Source organism: Rhinatrema bivittatum, chromosome 11 (assembly GCF_901001135.1).
Source record: "Rhinatrema bivittatum chromosome 11, aRhiBiv1.1, whole genome shotgun sequence".
In the NCBI taxonomy this organism is placed as follows: Eukaryota; Metazoa; Chordata; class Amphibia; order Gymnophiona; family Rhinatrematidae; genus Rhinatrema; species Rhinatrema bivittatum.
In genome coordinates, this window is record NC_042625.1 from 26,901,712 (window position 1) to 26,924,861 (window position 23,150).

A 23,150-nucleotide genomic window follows, 5' to 3' on the forward strand; every position below is an offset into this window, starting at 1 on the left:
TTACAAATTATATGTTCAGAAAGGCAACTATATATAGTCTAGCAGAGGTTGCTAATGGGAAGGTGGGGTTTAAGGACAGGGGAAAAGGTAAATAACGGGTATAAAAGAGGTAAATAAGGAGGTGCAGAGATATGAGAGACAAATCGGAGTACAATTAAAGGAATAAAGGGAAGGCTATAAGTACGGTGATGACAGGGCTCTTTCTCTGAAAGAGTAGAGGGAGCAGGGAGACTACGCAGGATCCGAGTCAGGGTAGGCCATTTTAAAGAGCCATGTTTTAACCCCTGTTTTGAATTTTCAAATGCATGGTTCTAGTCGGAGCTCAAGTGGCATAGTGTTCCAGAGGGAGGGGTCTGCAATGGATAGGGCTCTTTCTCTGGTGGAAGTGTGGTGAGAACGTTTAAGGGAAGGGGAGTGGAGGGTTCCTGAGAGCATGGTTCTAGTAGGACGATTGGAGGAGCGGAATCGAAGAGCATCCTCAAGCCAGGAGTGATTGTGGTTGTGCAGGGAGTTGTAAATAATAGTGAAGGTTTTGTATCTGATACGGGAGGAGATGGGAAGCCAATGGAGTTCCTTGAGAATAGGGGTGATGTGGTCGGTTTTACGTGTATTTGTAAGGATTCTTGCCATGGCATTCTGTAACATTTGCAGGGGTCTAATAGTAGAGTAGGGGAGGCCTAGAAGTAAGGAATTGCAGTAATCCATTTTTGATAGCATTGTCGCTTGCAGGACTGTGCGGAAGTCTTGTGAGTGGAGCAGAGGTTTAAGTTTTTTGAGGATGTGGTGCTTGAAAATTCCTCCCTTTATGATTGTGTTAATGTTGTTTTTGAAGTTTAGTTGGTGGTCTAGGGAGACACCAAGATCTTGCACGAAGAAGGGAAGAGCATTTGAGGGGAGGGTGAGGTCACAAGCAGAGGGTGGCGTCCGGTCAGGGTGATTTGAAATGATGAGGAGTTCAGTTTTGGAGGAGTTTAAAGCAAGGTGGAGGTTAGAGAGTAGGGTGTTAATGGAGGCGAGACATGTTTCCCAAAACTTAAGAGATTTGTTGAGGGATTCTTGAATAGGGACGAGGATTTGGACATCGTCTGCATATAAGAAAAACTTAAGACCAAGGTCAGAGAGGAGGTGGCAGAGCGGTAACAGGTATATATTAAAGAGCGTGGAGGATAGTGAAGAGCCCTGTGGGACGCCTTGGGTAAGGGGGATGTGTGATGATTCGGAATTTGCAATCCTTACAGCGTAGCCTCTATTATTGAGGTAGGAGGAAAACTAGTGGATGGCTGTGCCTGAGATGCCAATCTCAGTTAGGTGGGTAAGGAGGATTTTGTGATTGATAGTGTCGAAGGCAGATGATATGTCAAGAAGGGCCAGGATAAAGGATTGCCCATGGTCAATGCCCTTGAGGAGAGTGTCAGTCAGTGAAAGTAAGAGGTGTTCCATGTTACGAAACTTACGGAAGCCGAATTGAGAGGGGTGGAGAATATTATGGTCTTCCAGATAGTCAGAGAGCTGTGAATTGACTATCTTTTCCATAATTTTAGATATGAAGGGAAGGTTAGAGATAGGACGGTAGTTTGAAGGGTTGGTGGAGTCAAGGGTGGGTTTTTTGAGGAGAGGCTTGACAACAGCAAGTTTAAGGGGGTCTGGGACTTTGCCATGGGAGAGGGAGCAGTTGATTATGTCGGAAAGGGGTTTCGCAATGATGGAGGGAATGGAAAGGAGTGCTTTAGTGGGGATAGTGTCACAGGTGTGTGTAGCGGGTTTGATTTTTTAAAAAATGGATTCGATTTCCTTGGCAGAGGTTAAATCAAGAAACTTGAAGTTGAGAATTTGCGGATGATACAAAATTATTCAGAGTAGTTAAATCACAAGCGGATTGTGATAAATTGCAGGAGGGCCTTCAGAGACTGGAAGATTGAGCATCCAAATGGCAGATGAAATTTAATGTGGACATGTGCAAGGTGATGCATATAGGGAAAAATAACCCATGCTATAGTTAGGTTCCATATTAGGAGCTACTACCCAGGAAAAAAGATCTAGGCGTCAAAGTGGATAATACATTGAAATCCTCAGCTCAGTGTGCTGCAGCAGTCAAAAAAGCAAACAGAATGTTAGGAATTATTAGGAAGGGAATAGTTAATAAAACGGAAAATGTCATAATGCCTCTATTTCGCTCCATGGTGAGACTGCACTTTGAGTACTGTGTACTATTCTGGTCGCCGCCTCTCAAAGATATAGTTGCGATGGAGAAGGTACAGAGAAGATTGACCAAAATGATAAAGGGGATGGACAGCTCCCCTATGAAGAAAGGCTAAAGAGGTTAGGGCTGTTCAGCTTGGAGAAGAGACAGCTGAGGGGGCGATATGCTAGAGGTCTTTAAAATCATGAGAGGTCTAGAATGGGTAAATGTGAATCAGTTATTTACTCTTTCAGATAATAGAAGGACTAGGGGGCACTCTATGAAGTTAGGAAGTAGCACATTTAAAACTAATTGGAGAAAATTCCTTTTCACTCAACGCACAATTAAGCTCTGGAATTTGTTGCCAGAGGATATTTTTGGGACAGTTAGTGTAGCTGGGTTTAAAAAAGATTTGGATAAGTTCATGGAGGAGAAGTCCATTAACTGCTATTAAGTTGTCTTAGAGAATAGCCATTGCTATTTCTAGCATCAGTAGCATGGGATCAATTTCGTGTTTGGGTACTTGCCAGCCTGGAATGGGCACTGTTGGAAACAGGATGCTGGGCTTGATGAACCCTTGGTCTGACCCAGTATGGCATGTTCTTATGTTCTTATTTTAAAAACAGGCCAAAAATGTTTTGTCCAATTTTATCGTAATATTGGGGGCAATTTTAGTTCAAATGATTGTGTAGTAATCTTTGCTACGAACTAGAGGCAGCATTCACAGCCTTTGAGAGGGTGTTCCCTGCCAACTATTTCACAACAGCGATACATCATAGCTCAGCCAAGGCCACGCTTGTTGTGGTTTTAAGACAGAACCATAGGCTGTTCCTTTTATTTAGTAATGGCTGAGTTAGATGGGAGAAGAGAGTGAGAATAAAAATATGGAAGACCCTGTGTATCTGCAAACAAAGGCGTATGATACCATTGATTAGTTGGGTCAGGTTCCCAATTTGCTAGCAGCACAAATAGCAAGAGGAAGTTGCAAGAAGACAAGAGGCCAAGCTTTCTTGGGTCCAATAGCAAGACAGATGGGCAAGGCAGATTGAAAGGATCAAACAATTAAATCTTATAAAAGAAGGCAAGAGGTTAAGGAATGTGAGGCATAGGTACTATTGTGTTGTAAGAATGGTGGGTTTTTTTCCTTGTAGTCTGGATCATAAAAAAAGACACTGTTACTAATTACAGCTTATGAGAAATTATGAAAAGCTATGTTCTCTGTATCATATATGCAAAAACAGTTCTTATGACAATGTCTGACAAATAAAATCAAAACACAGGTTATATTATGAATTCTTATATTCAGTTAGAAACCAAAGGTTATATGCATGAAAAGCATTAGCAGTAGCATGCTCCCAGGTGTAAGACAGTATCAGGAAATCGGGAACTTGGTACTGGAGATTCAGTCTCAGGTCTTCAGATGGCTAATGGTGCTTTCTTTACTGAATCTGAATCTTCATTCTGTCTCTTAATTTTTATGCTATATTTTGGGCTTCCTGCCCAACTATTCTGTGTGAAGCTACAGCTGTTCTGTTTCTAACCTAATCTTAGTTATGTAGGAAACAACCTTGTAGCTGGTCTTTGAGTGAGTTCTACTTGTGACTTTGAAGCTTGCAGACTTCAAGTTAGAGAAAGGGAGAGCTACTGGGGGAGGGGAAGAGCAGGGAAAAGTAGGGAGTGCTACCTACAGCCCTACTGGGGGGGGGGGGTGGGGAAGAGCAGGGAAAAATAAGGGGACTACCTATGCTTTTGTCCATCATGCACCAGGTAGGAATCATTACTGAAAGAATGTTACATTGTGAGTTGCCTTGCCTATTTCTCATCAGAATGAATTTGTTTCTCCACAAGTCCTGATGCAAGCACAGAGAAACAAGAGAACTCTATGCTGCATACTTTGTGTTCATGTTTACTACTTTTGGGACTATTGCTATGATTATAGTTATGAACTTTTTACAGAACACTTTCTTTCTTTTATGTCAATTTCCAGACTTTTAGTGAGAGATGCAATATCGGCCGAATTTTAAATCAACCACGCGTGTAAAAATCACCACTTACACGCGTGGGTGGGGCCCACGCGCCCTGCGCGTATTTTTAAAAGGGCCCAGCCACGCATGTAAGTGGCGATACGCGCACAAATGCCGGGCCCTGAGAAAGGGGCGGACCTGGGGGGGGTGGGGCAGGACAGAGGCTGGCCGGGACAGTGGCCATTAGCCACTGTCCTGGGGAAGCACGTGCCGGCAGTCAACTGGCGTGTAAATTACTTCTGCTCCCGAGGTGCAGTAAGTAATAAAATAAACAAACTGAGGCAAGTTAGGTTAGGTTTAGGGGGTGGGGAGAAGAGGGGAAGGAAGGTTAGGCAGGGTGTTAGGGAAGTTCCCTCCCAGTCCACTCCTTAATTGGAGCAAACTGGGAGGGAACTGGTGAAGGTCCGATTGTGTCGCCACACGGACTTTGCAAAAATTCACCCCCCTTGTGCGTACCGCCGCACATGTGAGCACACAGATTATAAAATCCAGTGCGCATGGCCAACAGATTTTATAACATGCGTGCATTGGCGCATGCATATGCGCACGCATGTATGTTTTAAAATCTACCCCATGTGTTTTGTAGTCCTGTATGATTCCCGTGATCGTTTATTTTCCTAGTATATTTTTAGAATTAAGTTCTTAAGTTTTTTCTTTGCTTTGATATTGGCTTGATAATGATTATTATTATTACTATGATACTATCATTTTTTTTTTAGTATTTCTTCCACAAGTTTTGGGAGACTGAATGCATTAGTGTGTATGTATCACTCAAAGGGTCAATTTTGTCCCTTATGAGAGAAAAATACAAATCATAACTATATGATGGTATTTCTCTCTCCTAAGGGATTAAATTGACCCTTCGCACAATACTTCCTACTTGTGTTAATGTGTATGTATCACAGACAGCTAAATCTCAAGATTCGAAACTGAGAGATCATTGTGGCCAATCAAGATAGAATCTGACTAGTAAACAAAATATCTGTTCTAGTTTCTAGAATCTTTTGCAGAAAAGTACATGTGGATGTATGAGACACATGCCAACTCATACAGAAAAATAGTTGAATTATCCTAAGTTTGAAAATTGTGAGTAGTAGTTGCTGTTTTCTGTATGTAGAATTGATTGAAACCTAAGTTTGTGGTGTGGTTCAAGTACCACTCTATTTGCATGTCAATAATTTGTGGTTCTGAATGACAAAGCCTCATTGATACCTATAGTGATCACATTGATCTGCTCTGAGGCATCAACATGAAATCAGCAAACCCAAATTGTCTGTTATCTAGTAAAGCATATCTAAGTTACAAATGAACCTAAAAGCAAATAAACGTGATCGAGTTCTTGAAAGCTTTATGACCCAGTAGGGCTCCACTATTGTACTGTGAGTTTTCCTGGAGAGACCAGAAGAAAGAATGAGTCAAAAGGGGAATCCTGTTTCTGATTTCAGTGATCTTTTAAAGAGTTCTCCAGCTTTCTCTGGGGCATTTTGTTTGGAAGGGGGAGGAGAGGGGTTTGTATATTTTATTAAAAAAAAAAAATTGGCAGCCATTACAGAAAGATCTTGCTCTTCACAGAAATACAATGAAAAAGTTTCAAAACCATTAGAGGCCCAGTCTCTGCCCCTCGTGACATACCTTGCCAATCTTTCACTTAAACTCCATGGTCCTCAGAAACTCTTGTTTTTAAAAGATCGTATCTTGAAATCCACATCGGTATCTGCATTACTTCTTAATGTTCACCTCCTATAAGAGTATTGCTTTGCCCTCCATGATTCCAGTTCATAAGACTTTTAACTGTATCTGTTGTTCATTTGTGCTGCACAGGCCAGGTAGAAGCTGTACACCCTGCTGAGCAAGACTCGTATGGTAAGAAGTTTGAAATTAAAAAATATATGTATATTAGACAGCCAACTACTGTACCTCATTTGTATGTGTAACACATTTTTCTGTCTGATACTGCTGCAAAGATCTTATTATCCAAATATCGTCCTTTTTGAATGAGGAATGAAATTTTCTTCATGAATAAGCATTTTTTGATTAGTTTTAATTTTGTCTAGATTTTTCTCCCTTTGATTAGATTTTTTTTTCCCTGATAGTATATTTACGTCTACAGAAAGACACCAAACTGTTGGCTGTAGGCGACACCCTCAGAATCTGCCTGCAACAAAATCTTATTTCCAGATTAAATTCCTCAGTAAGGGGGGGAAAACACCATACTAGCCAAAGCCGAAAACAGGGTCTTAAGTAATGAGGACCTACAAAGGAGGGCATTTGGCAAAACTTACATAAATAAAGATGATATGAAGTTGAACAAAGAAAAAAGGTCTGTCCAGTCAAACCGTCTTCTAGCTGGCCAATAAATCCAAAAAGCAGTGCAAAAACACCGGTATATCTGTTGCCAGTTCTGCAGCACAGTGAAAAACCAATTCCTACTGGACTCTTAAGTTTTAGTGACCAGCTAGACCCCCCTCAAGATCATTTTTAAATGAAACAATCATTCAGTATTTTTTCTCTCTCTCCTCCAGTGTCTCTCTCTCTGCTGGCAAGCCCTGAGATCATCTTCAGCTTATTCACACCATGATAATGACTTTTCACAGCTTAAAATATTAAGAACCACCAGTACTGGCTTTAGTGCCGGCTGTGCTGTATGCAGGCAACAGGAATGGGTTCTCTTCCCCTCTCCTTACCCCTAGGGAGCACCACACTGGGCAATGGCCCATCAAAGCCACGGCAGCTCCCTTCTCTCCCTGCCCAGAGGGGAGCTGCTCCATAATGATTTAGTTGTCGGCACCCCTGAAGTAGTGGAGACCTGTACAACTACACAGGTTATATGACCCCTAAAGCCAGTTCTGAGAACAACCGTTTTAGAAAGAGGGTAAGATAGGTGGGATGTGAGGAGAGGATTTGTTTCTGAGATGTAAGCACAATGAGGAACAAACATATATTGTCTGTGCCCTTGTAACTTGCAGAGGAACTTGTGGATCCCATGCTCTTTTACTGCATTTCAGACAATGTTGGAAAGACTAGGACATACAAAATTCATGGCGCTATCCAATCCAGATGTGATAGAGGTTTATAAAATGAATGGAGTAGAATGGAATGGGTTAATGCGAATTGATTGTTTACTCTTTCAAAAAATACAAAGATTAGAGGACACACAATGAAGTTGCAAAGTAGTACATTTAAAACAAATAGGAGAAAATAGTTTTTTTTTACACGATGCACAATTAAACTCTAGAACTCATTGCCAAAGGATGTGGTAAAAGCTTTTAGTGTAGCTGGGTTTAGACAAGTTCCTGGCAGAAAAGTCCATAAACCATTATTAAGGTATTCTTTGGGAAATCCACTGCTTATCTCTGGGATAAGCATCATGGAATCTATCTACCTTTTTGGATCATGCCCAGGTACTTGTAATCTGGATTGGCTACTGGTTGAAACAAGATTCTGGGCTTGATGGACCTTTGGCCTGACTCACTATAGCAAATCTTGTATGCTTGTTCTTGTATATGACTCCTAACACAGTGGCTCCCAAACCTGTCCTGGAGGCCCCCAGCCGGTCAGGTTTTCAGGATATCCACAGTGAATATGCATGAGATAAATTTGCATGCACTGTCTCCACAGCATGTAGATTTTATCTCATGCATAATCACTATGGATTATCCTGAAAACCTGACTGGCTGGGAGTCCCCCAGGACAGGTTTGGGAGCCACTGTATTAGGAGTCATATACAAGAACAAGCATACAAGATTTGCTATACTGCGTCAGGCCAAAGGTCCATCAAGCCCAGAATCTTGTTTCAACCAGTAGCCATATGTGTGCCTCCCCTCTAAGAGGGGGAGGCACACATATCCCCTCCACTACAATAAACTCAACCGTATTCCAGATTATGGGACTTTATTCCTATTGAACTGAGACTACAACCGAATTATCGGACTTTTAAGAAAGATTTAAAAACATGGTTATTTTATAAAGGCTTTCGGAGAAGACACCTCATGAGGGTTTTATACTTTTCTGAAAGACAAACTTTGACTATTGAGAAGCTAATGCTCTTTTGATTGTTTTACTGATATTTGTTTTTTGTTTATCTATAAATTTATAGCTGTAGTACTTTATTTTTTTTTTAATCTTATTGTTTTTATGACAATTTTATTTTCTTGATCTTATTTGGTTTTATTTGTTTTATTGTAATACTGTAGTTCTTTTGGTTTTTATTTTGAAATTGTGAACCGGTATGATTGATTACAGAATACTGGCATATAAAACAATATAAATAAATAAGTTCTAAAGGCTGCCAATTATAGGTCAACTCCTTAGAAGACCCTACACGAGGAAGCAGTTTCAACAGTACAACAGTGCTAGTGGAGAAAGTTTTTATATCATTGTATTAAGTGTTGAATGTATTGTTATCTGCTTGGAGCCTTTTGTTGGATAGGTAGTATATACATTTTAAATATAAATAAATAAAATATTTTTTTCCTACATTAAGCCTTTATTGACCCAGTTTACCAAAAGTTTTCCCTGTTATCTGTCTATGGGATGCTTATAGTTTGAGCTTTTACGTTGCAGTGGAGCTTCTATTGTTATATCATCTTTCTGTCTGTGTGTTTCTCATGTATATATAGCATCCATGGTCCTATCCATTCTCCATAATGGTACTTGGTCTAGTACATTTCTCTTCTTTGAGCCATATTCTGGTAAACAGTACTGATCCATGCTTTTTTTGGGATGGGGAGGGGGGAGGCTTTCTCTAGGCCTTTTATCCTTCACCTTCCTGCCAATGAAAACATTCATCTCTTCTTTCCACAAGTCCAAACCACACCAGTCTTCTTTCCCTCCTCTTCTCTGTAATCTCAGTCACCTTCAGCCTTTTCCTGACTTCCTTATTCCACCATTGTCTGTCTGTGCCTCCCAAGCATCCAGCACAGCATCCCTCATTTCTGTCATGCCCATTGCTGAACAAAGTCTGTGTGTAAATCTTGTAGATATATAAAATAAACCCCAGTGACATCTAAATGGATTGTTTTCTTGCATGGCGATGTTGTACGGTCTTTGCTTCTTCAAAGCAGTCTGAAATCAATTTTAAGCATCTTAGAACAAATCTACAGGGTCATTTATCAAATGCGTTAGGGCCTTATCGCGGGCATTAGGGCCCTAATGCCTGCCATAACGCCCGCGATAAATAATGAATTGCGAGGTATGTATGCAAATTTAAAAATTTTTCCCAAATAGGAGGAGTTTGGGCGGAGTAAATTAAAATGAGGGGTGATTAGCATTGTGTGCAATAGTGTAACGCATGTATTCGCGGGTCTTAACACCGGAAATAACTACACCTTTTTTCCTGGCTTTATACCCGAAATGGGATTTGCTCTAAAAAGCACAAATCCCGTTTCAAGCAGGAGGGGGGCAGGGGAGGGGAGGAGGAGAGAGAGAGAATAGCCTTTGGGGAGGCACACATATTAGTCAACATTTTAATCCATTGTAGGAAGGGCAACTAGTAACTTGGGGTGAGGTTTTGCTGGTGGCCGGTTTTGAGGGGCAGATTTACATGCACAGTCAGAGGTACGGACAGCAGAGTACATGCTTGCGATGTGAAAATATCACGGGTGCGATAAATTTAACGTGCGTTGCAGTAGAATACCTATGCAATGCGGTAAAATAGTGTACGTTGCAATATCTCAAAAATTATCCTAACCATGCCCCTTTTTTTTGGTTTTTTGTTTTTTCTCGTGGGCACTATTCTTGCAAAATTTATAGCAAAATGATAAATCTAGGTCTTAGTTTGAAACCAATTTCAAAGTAATGGAGTCGCTGCTGAAAGAAAGAATAGTGAACTAGCTACAGTCGGGAGAATTGCTGGACCAGAGGCAGCATGGATTCACCAGGGTAAGATCCTGTCAGACAAATCTGATTGACTTTTTTGACTGGGTGACTAGGGAATTGGATAGAGGAAGAGCGCTTGATGTCATCTACTTGGATTTCAGCAAAGCTTTTGATATGGTTCCACACAGGAGGCTGGTGAATAAAATGAGAAGCTTGGGAGTGAGTGCCGAGGTGGTGGCCCGGATTGCAAACTGGTTGATGGGCAGAAGACAATGTGTGATGGTAAATGGAACTTACTCTGAAGAGAGAGCGGTGTTAAGCGGAGTGCCGCAAGGATCGGTGTTGGGACTGGTCCTGTTCAATATCTATGTGAGCATGTGAGCGACATAGCAGACAAGATAGAAGGTAAGGTTTGTCTTATTGCGGATGACACTAAGATCTGCAACAGAGTGGACACGCCGGAAGGAGTGGAGAGAATGAGACAGGATTTAAGGAAGCTGGAAGAGTGGTTGAAGATATGGCAGCTGAGATTCAGTGCCAAGAAGTGCAGAGTTATGCATATGGGGTGTGGAAATCCGAAAGAACTGTATTCAATGGGGGGTAAAGGGCTGATGTGCATGGAGCAGGAGAGAGACCTTGGGGTGATAGTGTCTAAAGATCTGAAGTCGGCAAAACAATGTGACAAGGCGATAGCTAAAGCCAGAAGAATGCTGGGCTGCATAGAGAGAGGACTATCGAGTAAGAAAAGGGAAGTGATTATCCCCTTGTACAGGTCCTTGGTGAGGCCTCACCTGGAGTACTGTGCTCAGTTCTGGAGACCGTATCTCCAAAGGGACAGAGACAGGATGGAGGCGGTCCAGAGAAGGGCGACTAAGGGTGGATGGTCTTCATCAAATGACTTATGAGGAGAGATTGAAGAATCTGAAGTTGTACACCCTAGAGGAAAGGAGGAGCAGAGGTGATATGATACAGACTTTCAGATACTTGAAAGGTTTGAATGATCCAAAGACAATGACAAACCTTTTCTATTGGAAAAAAATCAGCAGAACCAGGGGTCACGATTTGAAGCTCCAGGGAGGAAGACTCAGAACCAATGTCAGGAAGTATTTCTTCACGGAGAGGGTGGTGGATGCATGGAACGCCCTTCCGAAGGAAGTGGTGAAGACCAGAACTGCGAAGGACTTCAAAGGGGTGTGGGATAAACACTGTGGATCCATAAAGTCTAGAGGATGTAAATGAAGAGAGGGTGGCTTGCGGGAATGACTGCTACTACCTGAAGATAATACCCTTATTCAATAAACATACACACGGTTAATGCAACTCCAACATTGCTCTATGCTTCAACGGCAAGAGGAAATGTGGAAAAAAGGATTTGCTTTCAAAAAAAAGCGGTGAGTAGCTTGCTTGTTACAGCGGTTACTACCCCGAATCAATTAAGCCTGATACTTCACTTGAAATGTGATAGTGTGCGTTTTTCAGTTTCTTGCTCGCAGGATGAGCGCGGCATTTACTTACAATGTTGATCCCAGTTCTTGTATGCCTTGTTTAGGGGTAGATTTTCAAAAACCGCGAATAGGCGTACTTTTGTTGGCGCTCCAGGCGCAAACAAAATTACGCTGGATTTCAGTAGATACACGCGTAGCCGCGCGTATCCGCTGAAATCCGGGATCGGCGCGCGCAAGGCTATCGATTTCGTATAGCCGGCGCGCGCCGAGCTGCGCAGCCTACCCCCGTTCCCTTCAAGGCCGCTCCGAAATCGGAGCGGCCTCGAAGGGAACTTTCCTTTGCCCTCCCCTCACCTTCCCCTCCCTTCCCCTACCTAACCCACCCGCCCGGCCCTGTCTAAACCCCCCCCTTACCTTTGTTGGGGGATTTACGCCTCCTGGAGGGAGAAGTAAATCCCCGCGCGCCAGCGGGCCGCTAGTGCGCCGGGACGCGATCTGGGGGCGGGTCCGGAGGGCGTGGCCACGCCCCGGGCCCGCCCCCGGAACGCTCCCGACACGCCCCGAAAACGCCGCGCGGTTCGGGCCCGCCCCTGACACGCCCCTTCCGAAAACCCCGGGACTTACGCGAGTCCCGGGGCTCTGCGCACGCCGGTAGGCCTATGTAAAATAGGCCTACCGGCGCGCAGGGCCCTGCTCGCCTAAATCCGCCCGGATTTGGGCGGATTTAGGCGAGCAGGGCTCTTAAAATCCGCCCCTTAATGTACTGCATTCTTTCATGCGATTCTCGTTTCGATGTAAACCGATGTGATATGTAATCTTGTACATGAATGTCGGTATATAAAAGTTCCAAATAAATAAAGCAGCTCAGTGCTTCAACGGCAGGGAGAATGAAGAAAAGTGGATTTATATTCAGACAACCAACAAGGACTGAATTGCACAGGCTGGGTAAACAAATAAGCATGGGAGTAGCTTTTTTATTGCGGCAGTTACTACCCCAACCAATTAAGCTAGATATTTCACTTAGATGCAGTTCCAACACTGCTCTCTACATTAATGGCGGGGGTGGAAGGGAAATAGAACCAAAAAGGTTACTAAGGCCAAGACTAACATAAGTATGAAAAAAAAATCAAGAGCGAAAGCTTGCTGGGCAGACTGGATGGGCCGTTTGGCCTTCTGCCATCATTTCTATGTTTCTATATATAATCAGATAGGGTTTGAACTATCACAATGTGTCTTGCTTTTTTTCCTTTACTAGTAATCTGTGACTTGCATCTATTTCTTATTGAATTCTAAAAAATATTCTTCTATTACAATGCAAATTGCTTGGTTTAGTAGGTGTAATTGTTTTGTGATGCTGTTAAGTATTTCAATGTTATTTTGCTTATTATGGCATAATTAGCATTTTAAATTGTATGCTAATTATGGTAGCATTCGCACCTGCGATTATTTAATTAAATTACAGCACTGTGGAAATTGCTTTAGGAAAAAAAAAGCAAATTGGCTGACCCGGATTAACCTACTTTAAGAACTAAAATATTTTATGCCAGTCTACATTTAGGGGCGGATTTTAAGAGCCCTGCTCGCCTAAATCCGCCCAAAACCGGGCGGATTTAGGCGAGCAGGGCCCTGCGCGCCGGGAAGCCTATTTTACATAGGCCTACCGGCGCGCGCAGAGCCCCGGGACTCGCGTAAGTCCCGGGGTTCTCCGAGGGGGGCGTGTTGGGGGCGTGTCGGGGGCGGTCCCGGTCGTCGCGGCGTTTTCGGGGCGTGTCGGCAGCGTTTTGGGGGTGGGTACGGGGGCGTGGCTACGGCCCGGGGCGGTCCGTGGGCGTGGCCGCGCCCTCCGTACCCGCCCCCAGGTCGCGGCCCGGCGCGCAGGAGGACCGCTGGCGCGCAGGGATTTACGCCTCCCTCTGGGAGGCGTAAATCCCCAACAAAGGTAAGGGGGGGGTGTAGACAGGGCCGGGTGGGTGGGTTAGGTAGAGGAAGGGAGGGGAAGGTGAGGGGAGGGCGTTAGAGGATTCCCTCCAAGGCTGCTCCGATTTCGGAGCGGCCTCGGAGGGAACAGGGGTAGGCTGTGCGGCTCGGCGCGCGCCGGCTATACAAAATCCATAGCCTTGCGCGCGCCAATCCAGGTTTTTAGCAGATACGCGCGGCTCCGCGCGTATCTACTAAAATCCAGCGTACTTTTGTTTGCGCCTGGAGCCTGGAGCGCAAACAAAAGTAGGCTATTCGCACTCCTTTTAAAATCCGCCCCTTAGTATTTAATATTTAAAACAAACCAGAATTTGCAGATCAACTGGTGTACAATGGTTGAGGCAAAGAAGAGCTTTGAAGACGTATATAGCTTGATATGTCTTGAAGTACAGGAGACCGGAAGTTTTGTCACATCGGAACTTGCCAAGAAACTTGATTGCCATTCCTGTAAGTGGCAATATGCGGTTTAAAGACTGATTGACCTGTTTATGAGGAAATGTATTATCGAGCTTCATAATATGGATTCTGTAAATGAATTATGTATCAACTGTTGTGGAACAATGCTACAGAGGAGAATGTTCTCTTTTTATGAATTGATTTCAATATATAAATGTGACATGTTTTAGGAACATCTAATGATATATGGGAAGCCTAACATGAAGACTTTTCTTTCACTCAGCTGACCCAGAATCCTTTGCTGTCTTGGCTTAGCTGAAGCTTCTGGCATACAAGGAACTCAGACTGACCAATATTGTATTGATTTCTGAGCAGTTCAATATTGTATATTTTAGCTATTTGTGGGTTTGAAAATTAGGTAAGAGCCCATCTAATGGGCTTTTCAAAAATTGCCCCCTATGCAGTTAAACAAACTTGGGTGCAATATTTCCGGCAGATATCACTTCAATATACAATTTTTCTGTTTTTTCTCACTAATTCAATATTGTAGAATTTAGCTGCTTCTGTTTGTGTGTTTGAAAGTTAGGTAAAAGCCCATCTAGTGGGCTTTTCAAAATGTGGACATGAGTTAGTATGAGCTGTGTTTATAGTCATTTTGGGAGGTGTCTATTGTAACACAGATGTTTTTTATGCATTTATAAGTTATAATAATGTTTTTATACTGACTGAAACATTTAAAAATACTTGTGTATGCCTCCATTTTCTTTATATAAAAAAATTAGAATAATACTGTATGAGAAGGCATAACCTTTTGAGGGACAAGAGGACTTCAGCCCATTTATTTATTTATTTATTTACTTTTATATACCGGTGTTCGATTTTACATATCACATCGGTTTACAATTCTGGAACTGCTTTGATAAGAAAGTGGAGAGATTGTATTTGCCGTTGTATATTAGCTTTATAATCAAGGAATTATTCCTGTGAAAAGGAAATGGTTGTGCATTCTCATACAATATTATTATTGTAATTTTTTGCAGCATGGACTGTGTTTCATTTGTTTTGTATTAGACTGTTTCATATTCCTATTTGAGTTTACGGTTTTTTTTATCTGGAAGTTTTTTCTATCATGCTGTTTTTTAAATTCTACTAAGTTTTTTATGTGAATATTAACTTTGTATTTTTTGATACTTTTTGATATTCTTTGTGAAATTTAATAGAATTTTGCTCTTTTGCTATATGCTTTCATTAGAGTTCCATTTTTGCATTTATTTATTTTTCACACAAACTTTATTTTTTGATTAGTTGTCCTTCTTAAGCATTCATAAAGAACAATACTTATTGTTTGTTTTTAAACTATCGCATTTTAAGATAACCTGGGCAGCCATGACTGTCCGTCATCAGGGAGTTAGGGGAGGGGAGGATGCGGTAATACACACTCACATGTACAAAATACTCTGTAAACCAGATGTGCGATGAAATTGGCCGCAGTTTTATTACAATAAACAGTATTGACAAGCTTTGTACCAGAGCCATAACATAGGTAAGCTCTCAGAGGGTCCTCCACTGTGCAGGCAGCACGTCACCTCTGGCCTGGGCCTGCTGCAACCACGCAAGGCCTTTCGCCACCCGAGAGGAAATCACAGGGCGTTCCGGTCTCCCGCTGCGTCCAAGCAAGATGACCGCCCCAACTAAGGGTGTGGGCATCTGGTCTGCCACCGCACTGGAGCCAGCGGGCCCTGGCGACAAACAGCTCCCCCTCGCATTGATGTTGTTCATTATGGGGCAGATTTTCAAAGGGTTACGTGCGTATCGGAGGCGTCTGCGCACACCCCAGCACCACGTCTTAACCTGGGCAGCCGCAACTGTCCGTCGCCGGGTAGGAAGGTGGGGGAGGACACGGTAATACACACTCACATATAAAAAAAAATACTCTGTAAACCAGATGTGGGATGAAATTGGCCAAAACTTTATGACAATAAACAGTATTAACAAGCTCCGTACCCGAGCCATTTATTTATTTTATTTATTTGTTATTTTTTATTATACCGAGTTTCATGATAGGAATCACATCAACCCGGTTTACAATTAACAATGTGAGTAAAGGCAGAGAGTAACAAAGTAAAGAACATTTCCCAATATAAGAACAAATATAGTATGAAACTTAACAAATATTATAACAATATTTTGGATGTGAGAAAGTTACAAAAAACATGGAAAAATAACTTGGATATGAAAGGGGAGGAATTGTAGAACGACTATAAGCATTTTAACCAGCTGTATCAATTAATAAATATGTATAATATTATAAAATGTAGATGTGTAGCAAAATGATTAGATAAGATATTGTTGTGAAGTATAATAAAATGTTGCTGTGACTGCGTGTGAAGTTAGTGGGATTTTTTTTTTTTTTTTACAGTTCCTAACTTTTGTGTTTATGCTGATGATGAGTGGGGAATTTAATCCAGATCTGGGAAAGCTTTTTTAAAAAGCCAAGTTTTTAGTCTTTTCCTAAAAGTTGAAGCGCATAGGTAAGCTCTCCAAGGGTCTTCCACTGTGCAGGCAGCCCGGGCCCGCCTCAACCAAGCAAGGCCTTCGCTATCCGAGAGGAAATCACAGGGCGTTCTGGATACCTGCCGCGTCCAAGCAAGGTGACTTCCCCAACGAAGGGTGTGGGCATCCGGTCTGCCACCACTCCAGCGCCAGAGGGCCCTGGCAACAGACAGCCCCCCCCTTGCGTTGATGTTGTTTATCACGTGCTGTGCACTATCTCTAGATGAAACCTCCCCCTCCCCGGCTCGGGTACACCCGCTATAGGGTCCGAATAACCAGATGGCTTATTCGGGACCCTCCCCACCTAGATGCGGCCAATGGCTAGGGACCTTTCAGGCGAGTGCAAGGAACCTGTCAGGACTCTATGTATGGCACGTTTCAATTTGGCCAAGAACAGGTCCTGTCGTATATCTGAAAGGTGCACCTTTCGTTACGAAACAGTACCGAGCAATCCATGCACATCCAGACATAGTGTCTTATGTATACGCCACCCCCATGCTCGACAAAAGTACCAATTTGCTTGTTTAATTTCTTCATCCAGTGCATCCAGAATGGTGAGTCGAGGAACTGGCAGCGAGGGATGATCTCCGACCAGATGAGCATGGTGCTGGGCATCAAGGACAGGATGACGGTGATGTCACTCCTCATATTATCTAAGAGCAGGTGTCCGGGCATGAGTCTCAAGTCATTGCCTCCAAGGTGTATGATTAGTACCTCTGGTGGGGGGTGAATTTTGTCAATTGCTGCCGCATTTGGGGAACCAGCTGATCCCAACTGCTTTGTCACGTTTTCTGCTGGCAGGCTGGCATTAGTGGCAAGGGTGTTCCGAGAGCCCTCTGCTACTGACTACCCCCGGAGAGCTCAGGGAAGATGCTGGTGAGGGACTCCTGCTGCCCGAGGAGTCTGAGCGACAGGAGTGCCTCCTACTCTTCCTCTTATGCCTCCTTTTGCTGTGCTCTGCCGGGGACAGGGCCTTCCCGGCCTCAGTTGTGGGGAAACACCCTCTCTGCCCATGGCAGTTGCTCAGCAGATTCCCCAGCCCTGTGCGCTGATGTGACCCCGCTGGACTCACCTGCAGCAGTCGGTGGCGCCACAGGCTGCACACTGGGGGCGTGGACCACACGCTCATCTGTGGCCCTCTGTAGGTCCAGCCGGTTCAGGGTACTGGAGTTCTCGAGCTCAGGGTAGACCGGGGCAGAGAGCGGAGGGACCGACGTGTCAGGCTCTTGTGGCTTCGGTGCACTGCTTGCCCATGGGCTGCAGGCATGTGACGTAACCGAGGTTCCATTGGCCAGCACCAGGAGGGGAAGCCTGGTTGCCAATGCCGTTGGGCACCCTGGTAAAAATTCTGGGGCTCTGGATCTGGCCATGGCAGGGGGAACAGCTCCGCAGACTACAGGGAAACGCAGAGAAGCCTGGCAGCCGGGCTCCCCCAGCTGTGAGCCACGCTGTTCTCAGGGGGGTGAAACCACTTGGGTAATTGGCCGAGTGTCCCGCTCTCCAACCCTTTGACTGGTCAGCCGGTGAGGGGGGCAGGGGAATGCAACCATTCCCAGCAGGGAAACTACCCCCAGGCTGCCTGATTCCCATCCCCTGCATCACACTGCTGCTTGCTAAGTCACTGAGGTTTGGTGCCTCAGTCCCCAGGGGTGGGCTGAGGACTCCGCCTGACTATTCCCTGGAAAGCCCAGTGTTTCCCAGATCCCATGCTCCCCTGGGGTTACCGGCTGGCGGTGCACATGGGGATTCCTCCCCAGCTGATACTGGATACCCCGGATCCCCCTGTTGGGCTGGACGGCGCATCGAAGCTCTGGCCCTGCGACCTCGTGCCATGGCTGAGCTAAAAGTGCTGTGAACTTTAAACACCCTAGGAAGAGCTGAAAAGGATCCTCCCACCACAATCCCCAAGGGATTTACCTCGTGGAGGTCAGGCTGCCGGATGATTAGACGTCCAGCGAGGAACCACGAAGAGGATGGCACATGGAAGAGCAGGAACGATATAAACCCTGGCTTCCTTGGTTTGTAGCCTGCCCCTTGCCACCGGGCTACTTGCTGCTACCTTTTGCAGCTGTGTTTTGTTTTTTTTGTTTTTAACCAATTGAAGTTCTAATTACAACAGCAGCAGCAGCCCAAGCAAGGCACCCACGCAGAGGACAGGAAGCAAAAGAGGCCGGGGCACTGGGCCCCAGTCTGATACCTCCCTCTGTGCAGCTACTCCCACCCTGTGGGACGGCCCAGGGCTAGAGGTGGCCAATGAGCCGTCCCAGATTATTCTCCCACCTCACTGGGCACACCTCCAAGACCTGCTTAGTGCGCCCCCCCCCCCGCCTGTAGCTCGAGGGTCCTGCGGCTGGGACCGGGCATGCTCCCTTTGGCGGGGGGGTTAGCCAACATCAGCCTGCACGGGCCGCGTTGTTAGCTGTGCCGAGGTCACACATGCACCACATCCTCGGCAGCGCGTGGGCCACATTATCAGTGCACGCTGACGCTGCATTGCCAAAGAGACAGCGTCTCCCGCTCCCTCCCTGGGGTCAGCGGAGTGCGCGGTGCCAGGTTATCGGCGGCATCCACGCACGCTGCAGCACCACCGCGTCTATCTCTAAGCTACAGAATCTCTTCCAGCCTATCTGGGGTCGTATTCAACTGTAAGGTTCCTTCCCTAAGTATAGTTGTAACCATATGATTTCACTTTATGTAGGCAAGCAGTTTACATGGGGCCACTTGTCCCTCCACGTCACACCGAAATGTCTTCACATCTTCTTTATTCCAAGACATTCAGAAGGTTCCCAGATAGATGGAAAAGTTGGTACAGTATTGCCCTTAGGTATTCCAAATATATTTATGTAAAGTACCTGCCACAAAATCATTCTTCCAGTGCAATGAAATTTCACATCTTGCAGCCATTATTTATTTAATTTATGCTAGATTCTTATATTCCACTTTTCACAGCACTTCAAAGCGGATTACATTCAGGTACTGTAGGTATTTCCCTGTCCCCAAAGTTTGTTCCGGAGGCAATGGGAGGGTAAAGTGACTTGCCTAAGGTCACATGGAGCAGCAGGGGGACTTGAACCCTGGTCTCCTGGTTTGTAGCCCACTGCTCTAACCACTAGGCTACTCTTCCAGTCATTACAAGCTTGCCCATTAACACATTTAGGTGCGTGCAAAGTTGCTACAGTATTTTATAGCCTGGGTGCAAATGATATGTGCAGGTTATAAAATACGAGTAACCTATGCATGCAAATATTCTTACGTTTATTTATTTATTTATTTATTTATTTATTTAACGTCTTTTCTATTCCGATGTCCGTTCGCACATCGCATCGGTTCACAAAAAACAAGAACTTTTTGGGCGAAGCCCTTACAAAGAACAGATATATACAGTTAACTTATATAAAAGCTTACTATGTTGACTTTCGCCATCAGAGCCCCTTCCCTGCAATCCCTAAGGAGGTTGAGTGCATCCCGTGGGATGAAATTATTCACAGCCCAGCCCGCTGGGTAGGAGAGATTGTTTATCAGTCTGAATTTACCCTGCTGCTTCTTAGGCACCACCGCTAAGGTGCAAGATAGCCAGATAAGTGATAAAAAATAAAAAAGAAGAAGCTGTACCTAGCCAGATAAGTCTTAAATGCTATATCCTCATATTTGTACTTCAAAGTTTAAAGAGTTACGCAAGTAGATTTTACCCACGCCATTTAGGCCCCCCTCCCCCATAAGCCAGCTTTTACACGCACAAGTCGGGGGATTTTCTAATATGCGCATGGCAATGAAGTAATCAGTTTTACCAATTACTCTACCAGTTCACCAAGTCCATCTGCAGCTCTTGAAGACCCTTCTGGCTTTTCAGCCAGACCGCCTACCATTGTTTCACTTTTAAGATGTTTGCAGTCACTCATGATATCGAGGAGTAAATATTAGAGATGTGCTTCCTTTTCGGCCCGCCGCGGGAAATTTCGTATTTGCCGAGGTTCAGACCTTTTAAATTTGGAGGGACCTGGATTTCGGATTAGTATGCGCTAATGGGATTAGTGCGCTCTAACATTTTTACGTTATTTAAAAACCTCAACATACACACATAAATTTATATATGTAAAAAAGGGCAGGCCAGGGGCATTCCAGGGAGGGGCCAACATTTAAGTGAATACATTTCTATTTTATAAGCAATTTACCCATCCAAATGTGGCACCTTACTTGTGTATATTTACTAGGGATGTACATTCGTCTAGGGGGAATTAAGCAATTTCAATTAAATTGCCTAATTCGTCCTGGTTCGGGGAGCCCGAAACCCAAACGAGTTTTTCCTGAAATTTCGGGAAAAAGTTTTTGGGTTTAGTGCACGCTAATTCCCTATTAGTGCGCGCTAACATAAAAATGTTAGCGCGCACTAACCCAAACATTTTTACCTTAGTACGCACCAACAGGAAGTTAGCATGCACTAAACCCGAAAACAAATTTTCCCCGAAATTTAGGAAAAAACTCGTTTGGGTTTTGGGCTTCCCGAACCAGGATGAATTAGGTAATTTCGTTGAAATTGCCTAATTCGCCCTAGACGAATGCACATCCCTAGTAAATATACACAAATAAGGTGCCACATTTGGATGGGTAAATTGCTTATAAAATAGAAACGTATTCACTTAAATGTTGGCCCCTCCCTGCCCTTTTTTCACATATAAATTTATGTGTGTATGTTGAGGTTTTTAAAATAATATATACTCACATATCAGCTATTTCTTATGTGTGTTACTTTTGAAAATTCACCTTTAAATATGAATCAATATAAATATTAGCAATTACATTTTGTTTCGCAAACTAAAAGTGCCCCTTAGAACTAAATTTTATGTAAGAAACACTAACTAAAACTCTATAACATAGAGAAGAATAGAAATGATTTTAGGATCTAATGGAGCAACAACTTTAGTTATCCCATGAATAAATGTCTGCAGTCCTTTTCAATAAAATGTAATGATGGGACATGCCTATCAGATGCATAAAATAGATCCCCAAACTTCCACACTTATGCTAACATCTGTCATTGTGGGCACATTCTATGTAATCTGAAGGGTTATTTCTGAGCATTTAGCCAAGGGTGCCCAAAGCAGGTTCAAAAACATTTGCCTAAGTGGTTAGCGTAAGCCTGGTCAGGCAGAACATTCATCACATTAACTACTTTCAGCATGAAAGACCCTTCCTCTCAACAGCAAGTGCAGTGCTTTCCATCTGATCTTAATGGTGGCACTGATAGGTTAGATACCACCAAAAGTAGACTTTATAGCTTAATCATATTCCATTCTTTTTCAGGAATAACATAGTTGAGTTCTTTTCCCATGATAATTTATGCTTCAGTAGTAGCTATTTCAAATGAACAGCAAAGAAAATAAGGCACTATAATGGATTTTGAGCTCTGCATTTTGAAGTTTGTATAAACAAATGTAAAATTCAAGAGCTGTAGGATGATGGGAAACATTGACATTTTATATTTTTTCACTAGGCGATCCTGATGAGAAGCGGGCAGTGGGCAGGAAATCAGGTTGGTTGCTTTTTAATTCTGAATGTTTGCCCTAAGTAATATCCAGAAGTCTTGGGGTTAGGTATGCTGTCAATTGCATCAATATAATTAAAGGGCTTGGATAGAAACCAGTGTTTAAGTGGTACTGTAAATCAGTTTTCAGGAGCAACTTATAAATAAATTGAGATCTTATAAACAAATTGAGATCTTCAGAGAGATAGCCATGTTGTCTGGTGTAACAAAAATGACAAGAAGCGGCTGGTAGGGGTGTGCATTCGGATTGACCGCATTAGTAAAACGCAACTCATATTTTTTTTTTACTTAAAAAATTGATGCGACATAAACGATCGGATTTCCCACATATCGAACATAGATATGTTCGATATATGGGAAATCGCGATTGTTGAGCCAAAATAAAAATATAAGCCGGGAATCACGTGACGCCGCGTCACTCGACGTGCCACCGACGTCACATGCTTCTCGCCAAGGATTGCAGAAATGACGTCCTCACTCCTCGCTCGATCACCAGGGAGTTGTGGTAAGTCTGGGGGGGGGATTAAGGAGGGTGAGGGGGTTTAAATTTTTTTTTTGCACATATGTACATATACCCAACTCATTGGATTTTTTTTATGTCCATATTGGCCGCAAGTGGGACCCCCTTTCGGACATAAAAAATATGAACATAAAATTTTGCTCTGCACATCCCTAGCGGCTGGCACCTTATAGGCTAACCAATTTATTGAGGCATGAGCTTTCAAGAACAGAGTCCACAAAAACTCATGCCTTAATAAATTGGTTACTCTATAAGGTGCTGCCTGCCTCTTGTCATTTTTATAAATAAATAGAGTGTCCTTGGTATGGTCCCTAAAGAGACTGATTGGATTAGGAACTGGTTGAGTGGGAGGTGACAAAGGGTGGTGATAAATGGTTCTTCACTCCAAGGAAAGGGACATTACTAGTGGGGTGCCACAGTGACTGGTCCTTGGACTGGTTCTTTCTAACATTGAAAAGATCTTGAGAAAGTATTATTGGGAAAGTTTTATCTCTTTGCTGGTACTAAAATCTGCAACAAGGTAGTCAGCCAGGAAGGTGTGGAAAACATGAGGAGCGATCTGGCAAAGCTTGAAGAATGGGCTAAGTTCTGACAGTGAAGATTTAATGCTAAAAATAATGCAGTTTTGTATTTAGGATGAAAAAACCCAAAGGAGAATTATAGTATAGAGTGTGAAATTCTTTTAAGCATGAAAGAA

The 23,150-nt window shown here is 43.6% G+C and overlaps 1 protein-coding gene across 2 annotated transcripts in view; it reads left to right on the plus strand.

Moving 5' to 3' along the window:
* Nucleotides 1-23,150, plus strand: part of RPH3A (rabphilin 3A) — a 327,862-nt gene that overhangs the window by 234,645 nt on the left and 70,067 nt on the right. For both annotated transcript variants that reach the window (XM_029571543.1, XM_029571542.1), the window contains exons 7-8: nt 6,025-6,066; nt 21,883-21,921. In XM_029571543.1, coding sequence (XP_029427403.1) covers nt 6,025-6,066; nt 21,883-21,921 — 81 coding nt within the window. The remainder of the gene's footprint in view (nt 1-6,024; nt 6,067-21,882; nt 21,922-23,150) is intronic.